At 43.8% G+C, this 9,724-nt stretch overlaps 1 protein-coding gene across 1 annotated transcript in view; it reads right to left on the reverse strand.

Moving 5' to 3' along the window:
* Positions 1-9,443, reverse strand: part of LOC134204198 (uncharacterized) — a gene marked incomplete at its 5' end in the record, with an annotated part of 26,614 nt that extends 17,171 nt beyond the window's left edge. The window contains one exon of the mRNA XM_062679026.1: positions 9,338-9,443. Within this exon, the coding sequence (XP_062535010.1) occupies positions 9,338-9,443 (106 nt within the window). The remainder of the gene's footprint in view (positions 1-9,337) is intronic.
* Between the last annotated feature and the right edge of the window lie 281 nt (positions 9,444-9,724).

Here is a 9,724-nt window from a genome sequence, read left to right on the forward strand (position 1 = left end):
ACAGCATTAGTGCTATGTAAATGATTTTTATTGGTCAGCGTAGAGTTCAAATGTGATTAAGATAAGGGTATGCGATAACACAATTTTCCTGACAGAAACGAAACGAAATCAGAAATGCTACTGTTGGATCGGAACGAAACGAAACGAAATTCAAATTTTCTTCCGAAACTTCGAAACGAAACGAAATCGGGTCCATTTAATTCGAAATTTCACGAATCGAAACGAAATTTAATTTTTTCCAAAATTTTTATTAAATAGTCTTTTTTAGCATTATATAAATAATGAAAAAACGAATAAAAGAAATCCGCGTAGAAAACAATTTTGTTCAATATTTTTAGAGTCAACTAAAGTCGTAGAATTTTTTTCTCTAAAATAAAGTTTTGATGCAACATGAAAAAAATCGGAAAATTATTAGTATTTTCAAAACATTCTTCATCAAATCCGAAGAAGTTTTTTTTTTTTTTTCATTTTAATATTTATCTTTAATTACCCTCTCCCCCTTGACCTTTCCCGCATCAGTAGGACATATTTTTTATTAAATATAACGGCCTTAGAGTAAAATCAGCAGTGATTTAAATCGTTTGGGGCTGTCAGTTTGAATATGAATCTGAAACATTAATTTTCCCAGCAGCTGTTCTAGATTAATTTTTCAGTCAACTGTCAAAAAAATAAAAATGGTATAACGCTTAGATTCTAATGCAGATTTGAACCACGAATGAATCACGAGTTTCAAATATTTTGGTGTATGAATGCGTCAATTTATCTACGGATCAATCCATTATTACGTTGGCTTTCTTGGCAGCAACATAATGATTTAATTTAATTGAAATTTCAAAATCATGTGTCGGGCAATCCAACGACCTCGTTCTATTTTGCTCCAGATTTCATTAACCATTTTCGAAAGTATGCCCCTCACCATAAACAACGTGAGAATATTCATCGCTTAATTTTGCTCAATATTTCCAACAGATTTCATATTGATAATAAATTTTCAATTTAAAGTATTTTTTTAACGTTGTGGTTTTATGATGAAGGCATTTTCATCCATCACTTTTTTAAAGTTAGCCTTGAAGATAAACGAAAATCGTGACTGCTAGATGAAAACCTTTTTTCGTTTCATCACTTTTTCACAAATTCTATGGTGCATTGCGGTGGGAATTGAACCTTAACAATAATACATATCCGTGGGATGCGCTGACTCTAGCAACATTTTCACGCTATCTGCCTGTTCATTAGCTTACAGTGGCTAAACGTCCCGGATTATGTGGAACAGTCTACTTCTCGCATTTACTGTGCCCAGTCGTTCCAATTCCATGATGAATCTGTAAAGCCATTATTTCTGCATCAGCAAAATAAAGTACAAATTTCCGTAAAAAATGGTTATTTGTTGATTTTAGCAATAAAATGAAAGGTAGAACATGATATAACAATTCAATTGAGAATGCCTTTTACTATTCAGTAGGCATCGAAGAGGTGATCGCCAGTATAACCTAATTAATTTGACACAGAATCTTCCAAATACAGGTTGGACTGATTATCCGAAGTATGGATTTTATTTTCACTCCAGATAATCAAATCCTCCGAATAATCGAATCACCATAAAAAAATAAATCTGCAATTAAAAAACCTATGATTTATTTTACTTGCAGTGGTGTAATTAAAAATTATCTAAAAAAAACCTTGAAAAATCCACCTGCAGCATCGTGACTTTGTGGTGTATTGTGCTTCCAGTTGAAAACCGAAGTGAGCTCTCGCGACGATTGAGTTTTCCTTATTTCCTGATGTCGCTGCATCGCGATTCGCGACTAGTGCGCATCTATGCTACCGCCGTGCGCCATGATGCGCACTAGTCGCGACGTAGGTGCGACAAAGGAAACGGAGAAACTCGATTGTCGCGAGAGCCCCTTGGTTTTCAAATGGAAGTACAATATAATGAAAAATAAATAAAAAAACTTTGAAAGTTTTTCTCTTCGTGTGACAATTCAACTAAAAAACGACATTATAAGCAATTTAAACATAAATTATCTGGCACTTTTGAAGTTGTTCGTCTCAGCGTTTCAGCTAGTGAATTGAGTCAGTCAAAAGCTGATCAGTTGCGTCTTTCAGAGGCACCGCTGCACTTATTTTCGCCCCGCTTAACCCGTAAAGAAACAGGACAAACATTAAATTTTAAAAGACGAGAACAGCTTTTCTGGGAAGCTTACGAGACTAACCCCTAATCCCTATTCCAAAGGCGTTAAGCGACCCGTGCCGTGGGGATGCATGGCCAGGGGAGGTGGTGAAATGATGAGCTAGGCCTTTAACGGAGCCGATGGGGTACCTGAGCACCCTCCACAGTAATTGTCCCTTACCGCGTCATGCTGAGCTCTGGCTTAGTAGTGTAGGCGAAAACCCCTTCGCAAGAGGTTCAGAGGTTGTTCAGGTCTCCGCCTAGGATGCCAGAGGCAATAGTCGGCAGCTCGGTGCGCAGCGCCAGCGTGGGTCACTTAACCTTCTCCCCGGCTACGGTAGAGGTTATGGACGGCCCATGGCTTGTGAGGGCGATGAACCGCAAACGCGATGGGCTTTCGGCCTTCGAGGTGGTGACGGAACAGCTGGACGCCATCATCGACTTTGCGTCATCGAAGCATAATATCAGCAAGGACCTCAAGGGGAGCTTGCTGAAACTTCGAAATTCGATGCTAAACGCCAAGCTGGAGAAGGCGGTCGGGACGGTCAAGTGTAAACCTTGGAGTCGAGGTCTACCCAGACGGAGCCCCAAGGATTCGCGGACTCGGGCAAGGTCGAATCGACCGAGGGCGTGCCAGCGAAGACGGTGGTGCCAAAGTCTACCCAGACTGAGGCTCAAGTGTTCGCAGGCACGTCGGGGGTGACTGCTCCAACGGAGTAGACACAAAAACGAGGGAGACAGTCTCCAGGGATTGAGCTCCTGGGGCCGCCCAAAACGCGGAGAGTTACTACCCCGAACAAGGGTAGTGGGGCTGGGATGCTGAACCCCGGCCAGGTACCTCCAAAACCGGGGGAGGAAGGACCTGGAAAGGTCCGTCCACCCAGGAAAGACGGGGGTATGGGGTTACGGCAGGCTGAGAGCTCTCAGCCGCCCCAGACCAGGGAAATAGAGGGGGATGGCGCGGCGCCTCCTGGACCCTGGTCAAGAACAAGAGGAAACCGAAGACGTCAAGGGCCGAAAATAAGGCCCAGGTGAATGAGGGTAGCAAGAAGTCTAGGGTAGGTGCCAATCGCTCGAGGCGACAATCGGACGAGGCTAAGTACTCGGACGTCTTGAAGGCGATGAGGAGTGACGTCAAGCTCGGTGAACTCGGCGCCGACGTACGTCGTATAAGACGTACCCGGACGGGCGAGATGATCCTCGAGCTGAATCGGGGCGTCTCGCAAAAAGGCGCCGCCTCCAAGAAGTTCTAGGAGGAAGTTCTAGGCGAGACGGTCAAGGTGAGGGCACTCACGACGGAGGTGAATATGATGGTTAAAGACCTGGACGAGATCACCGAAGTCGAAGAACTCGTCACGGCACTGCGGCGACAGTGTGAAGTGGGGACGCCCACCGAAGCCGTTCGGCTACGGAAGGGTCCGGCAGGGACGCAGGTAGCATTGGTTCGGCTATCTGCAGCGGACGCCTCCAAGGTAGTCAAGTTAGGGAGCGTCAAGATGGATGGTCGGTGTGCCCTGTGGGCAACATACGAGCGACCTGAAGTTTGCTTCAAGTGCCTGGGAACCAGAGCACAAGCAATGAGACTGCAAAGGCCCTGGAAAGAAGCAAGCTCTGTCGACGCTGCGGATTGGAGGACATAAGGCACAATGCTGCACGCACCCTCCCAATTGCTTGATTTCTTCCAGCAGGGCTGCGAACAGCAAGCACCCCATGGGGGTTTGAAGTTCCTGGCGTTTAAGCGTGCTGCAAAATCACAGTGCAGGTAACGCAGCTGAACCTGAATGCACCTACCGTGATGCAGCCCAGCGCAACTGCTGTGTCAGACAGTTGCTGAATGAGGGATGGATATCACCATCATAGCGGATCCTTACCGGATACCCACCAGGAACGGTAATTGGGTCACCGATGGGTCTAAAATGGCGGCAACATGGACAACGGGGAAATACCCAGTCTATCAGTTGGTGTCTTCGACACACGAGGGCTTCGTCATTGCCAAAGTCAACGGGGTCTTCTTCTGCAGCTGCTCTGCACCTCCTCTATGGTCGATCGAGCAGTTTCGGTCGTGTGTTGGATTGCTTGACGGCTAACTTGATGCGGCGTAGGCCGGTGGTGATAGCGGGGGACTTCAACGCTTGGGCCGTGGAATGGGGAAGCTGTTCCACGAATCAACGGGGGTAGATCCTGCTCGTGGCTGCTAGAGCCGCTCTGAAGACTGAGATTAGATCAAGCAAAAAAGCCTGCTTCGAGGGCCTATGTCAAAGTGCCAACGCGAATCCATGGGGTGACGCCTATAGGGTCGTAATGGCCAAGACACGTGGGGCGATGGCCCCTACAGAGCGTGTCTCCAGAGATGCTGGAGAGGATCATCGCGGGGGTCTTCCCACGTCATGACTCCACGTCGTGGAGCTGCCAGGGGCCAGGGTGGCCGACGAGGGAAGAGTAACTGTGGCGGAACTTGCGGGGATTGCACAGTCCCTTAGTGTAGGTAAGGCGCCAGGACCAGGTGGTATACCGAACCTGGCCATCAAAGCGGCCATTGCTGAGGCTCCTGAGATGTTCAGATCTGGTCATGCAGAGATTCCTGGACGAGGGAGTCTTCCTGAAGCATGGAAAAAGGCAGAGATTGGTCCTATTGCTAAAGGCGGGAAAACCACCGGGGGATCCGCCGGCATATAGACCAATATGCCTAATTGATACGGCGGAGAAGGTGCTCGAGAAGATCATCCTCAACAGGTTGTTGATACGCACGGAGGGTGCGGATGGTCTATCGAGTAACCAGTTTGGCTTCTGAAAAGGTAAGTCGACCGTAGACGCTATCTTGTCGGTTACCAAATCCGCGGAGATAGCTATCCAGCGTAAGAGGAGGGGAGTTCGCTATTGTAGTGACTCTCGACGTGAGGAATGCATTCAATACTGCCAGTTGGGCAGCTATTGCAGATGCGCTCCTGCGTCTTGGAATTCTCTAGTGCCTGTACAAGATTCTCGGAAGCTACTTCCAGAATCGAGTACTGGTATACGACACGGAGGCGGGTCGGAAGCGCGTTGACATAACCTTAGGGGTTTCAGAAGGTTCCATACTGGGTCCGGTGTTATGGAACGTCATGTACGACGGTGTCTTGAGGTTGAAATTCCCGGTGGGCGTGATAATCGTCGGCTTCGCTGACGATATTACGCTGGAGGTCTACGGCGAATCGATCGAAGAGGTGGAGTTGACGCCAGCCCACTCGATCGCAATTGTGGAGGAGTGGATGAGTTCCTGGAAGTTAGAACTGGCTCACCACAAGACTGAGGTGGTTGTTGTTAACAACCGAAAGTCCGAGCAACAAGCGGTGATAAGGGCAGGCAGCTGCGCGGTCACCTCTGAACGCTCCATCAAACTCTTTGGGGTAATGATCGACGATAAGCTCACCTTGGTAGCCACGTCAATTACACCTGCAAGCGTGCCTCCACAGCTATAGTGGCATTGTCCGGATGATGTCCAATAGCTCTGCGGTTTATGCCAGCAAGCGCAAGTTTCTGGCTAGTGTCGCTCTGTCCATACTGAGGTATGGGGGCCAGCTTGTGGCACGGCCCTGCGTATTAATCTGCTACAGAACGAAGTTAGAAAGTACGTAAAGGCTCATGTGGCTAAGAGTTGCGAGCGCGTAACGTACCGTGTTGCACGATGCACTTTGCGTCATTACCGGTATGATGCCTATTGACATCGTTATCGGTGAAGGCATAGAGTGTTTCGAAATGCGCGGCACGAGAGGCATCCGTAGGACTGTCAGGTTGACTTCAATGGTCAAATGGCAGCGTGCGTGGGACAGTTCCACTAAGGGTCTGTCTCATTAGAAGAACTAAAATGAAATTAAACTTAAAAGTGACAATTCGATAATTATCAACAACCCTGCTCGCAGAGCAAGATATTACTTTGACAGATATCGAATCATTTTGCATCGATGTCTTATTGGAATTGCTGGGCAGCACCAGCCATTCTTATTACCGGGTTATTTGCTAATTTTCGAACTGTCACTTTTAAGTTTAAATCTCCAAATGAGACAGATCCTAAGGGTAGATGGACACATAAGTTGATACCGGAGATAGGTACGTGGGTCAAGAGGCGCCATGGGAAAATCACTTTCCACCTGACTCAGATCTTTACAGGGCATGGTTGCTTCAGACAGTATCTACACCGGTTCGGACACTCGGCCTCACCCTACTCACATACAACAAAAGTTATCTTGAAATTATACATATTTTTAGAGGTATTTCCATTTATAATTACTCCCTTTAATTGCAAAAAGTCGCAAAATTTCTTTCACGATATGCTGAAAGTTGCCCATTTAATCTTCCTACTGATATTGAAAACTTTATGTCGACAAAGTCTTCTTGATTGATGTGTTAAAAACATGTAAACCCATGAAAACTCATAATATTCGAATAACTTTGGTTTTATAAAAGATAAGAAGTTACAATGTTCAGCAAAAACATGTATTTTTGCTGATGTGACAACTTTGTTGAAGAGATGGAGAATGTGAAAAATCATTGGAATTTATAACTTTTGTTGTATGAGAGATGGAAACCCAAGTAACATTTCCCATACCAAAATGCTTTATACATATTTTAACAAAGTTTTATTATAGTCACCTATGTTCTGAATGATTTTATCGCTATCCTGGTAAATGCTATTGGAATTTTATTTTATTTGCACTTAGAAATCATTATAATAGCAATGATAAAACTAGGTTTTTTTTAATATTTTCGTTCTCCTAATAAATGTTTTATCCTGGCCAATAAAACTCGTTTCGTGAGCTGTTTTAAAACACGAATCTGTTTGTAGTTTAAAGCTAAATATAAACTATTCCGCATTTAACAAATACTTCTGCGGATTATTTTGTTCTATTGTAGCTGTTCTCTGTGCTTCGGAAGATTTGTCTCATATAGCAAAAATAAACTTTTAGATTAGCTGCATCGTAAACTTACCATGTATACCGAGGATATCTATCGCTAGTTTATTGTACTTAGTTTACAGAAAAAAAACGCGCGGCTGTACAAAAAATCCTGTATAACTAACGTCCGACTACTACATTTTTAATCGTATCAATAGAAGTCAAGGAACAATTTGATAAAACGATCGAAAATAAGGTACAACTAGTTGACCGTGGATCTCCAATCGCTTACACACATAAGGGGCCGTACTACACATATTACGTGAGGGGCCGCGGGAGGGTGGATCTTTCTTTTTTTAACGCACCATATAAATAAAAAAAAAAAAAATGCATGAGAGACATCTCACATGGTGGGAAGAGGATTGAAACAACCTGAAAATTGCATACGTAATAAGTGTACGACCCCTAAATTGCTTCATAAATATAAAAATAATTTTCATTCAATTTTTATTATACAGGTTTAACAAATTCACCTGGTATTTGTATCAAAATTAGTTTGAAATAAAAAGTGTCAAATAATGAATAACATTGATAATTCTGATCATATCAATTTTCTTTGTCGTTGTTCTCGTCACCCAGTTAGCTGTGGCCATCCTTTCCATGTTCAATCCTTCATGTGTTGTATTTCAAGTTCTTCGGTCTGTTCTTGTGCTTGGACATAGCTTTTGACTGTCAACCTCTGTTTGCTATTCCTCATCACGCGTTTGAAGAAAGCATCACAATCGATCTCGGTGAAAAGTCCTTATCAGCGAGAAGTATCAGCTTCATAAAAGAGAGTTCGAGTCCTCTTGAAAAACTTTAGTGCAACTTTTGCTAGTATTGGAGACTTCGCCAACTGCAGTATCATTTGACTTACTTTCTTCTCCTACCCGACAATTTCCAGTCCACGAACATTCAGTGAGAAACTCACGCGTCATGAAATAATCGATGAGCTTGTAACAGCAGTCAAGACCGTTGCCTTTTCCGTTCGCTCATCACAGATAATGTTCATGTTGGTCAAATACTTTGAAGAGCTTCTGGATCTTCTCAAATCCTCTCCGATTTGTTCAGCTTCCGTCGGACGAACTGATTGGTTTAAACATCATCTCTGATTTGGGGTTGATTTATTGATGCATTTTTCGGTGAACATTAACTACGTTATTTTGTTTTTTCAGTAAGCGTTTCGGTCTACTAATATTTCACGACCAGCTTAAGACGCCTTACTCAATGCATTGTTCAACGGACCATACGCATTAGTGGTTGCTACGAAATCTGGACGAATGACGAAAGACGACGAAGAGAGACAATACACTTTTTATCAAACACCACAACTACCGTAACCCCATTTGTTAGTAGCGATCGCCCAGCAAGACAACGAGGTGGAAATCTGCAGGATCGATGCATGTACCATAAAAAGTGGGGTTGCAAGCAACAAAGTGTGTTGTGTTCTACCAAGTGCCGTCTTAAATAACAAATTTAATTAATGTTTATTTTTTGTTTAGATTTTTTCAAGTAAATAAGGCCATTGTCTCAAGATGGTCGAGACAAAAGTAGTAGAGACCTGAAACGTCACGCAGGAAATAACAAATGGTAGTTAGTTGGTTTCACCGAAAAATATCAACAACCAACCCCATATTGAGTAACGGTGATTAAACCAATCAATTAATCATCTCCGATTGTTTGTTGCGAGCAGTCTGGATTGAACTTCCGTCCAAAGCAACGTTCATCAAGTATTTCTGCTTGGTCTGCATATTAGCCATCCACTGCATCATTTTCATCTGGTTGTCAAGGATGTTGGATTAAAGTTTGAGCAGTATGGTATTAAGAACGGCATAATTCCTTTCATTGTTCGAGTCTGGCGCAGTGTTGGTAAAATCTCAAATTCTCAAATCTCATCATCGGCGATTCCAATCATGCGTGAGTCAAATCCCATCAGCATCATAGGCCCAAGAGAAATCGCTCATGATTCGAATCGCGATTTGCCTCATTGCATGATTTTTACGTGTTCGTTATTGTTTAATGCATTGAAATAACTTTATTCGCTTAAAACAATGGCTAATAAATGCATATATAAACAAAACATACGCCTCGATTGCGTTTTGCCGCTTTTAAGAGCGAAATCATTTTTTGGTGAGTGAGCGAAGCGATGCGATTTTGTCTGAGAAACTCAAGTGCGATGCTCTCCCTACAGAATCGCAAGCGAGTTAGCTCGTGCATGAAGCCTGGATGATTCAGATTTGAGTATGATTCTACCAACACTGGTCTGGCGTTAGTTGTTCAAGTTGTGGGATGTACACTACATTGCTCATCTGATCGGATGTGCCTTCGTCGAACACCAATATTTGTGTTTCCGGATGTTGGCTCTAAAATGCATTACATTTGTGTTAGTTCAATTTTGGGCAAATGGAAGCTGTTATTTTTTTCTTACCACAGATACTTCACTTCCAGTCGCTTCCTCTTGCAAGATGATGCTGGGTTTGCGGAACCAAGTGGTTCAAAATCTTTTACCACATCTCGAACAGTGTTGACAGGTGGAGAAGGAATAACTGATGATGCAACTTCAGTCTCCGTGTCACCGTCACACCTTCAATTTTCTCTATCTCCAGTTCTGCTTCCGCGCGTGAGTGGAACTCTCTCTTTTTCA

This window comes from Armigeres subalbatus, unplaced genomic scaffold (assembly GCF_024139115.2).
Source record: "Armigeres subalbatus isolate Guangzhou_Male unplaced genomic scaffold, GZ_Asu_2 Contig442, whole genome shotgun sequence".
Classification (NCBI taxonomy): domain Eukaryota; kingdom Metazoa; phylum Arthropoda; class Insecta; order Diptera; family Culicidae; genus Armigeres; species Armigeres subalbatus.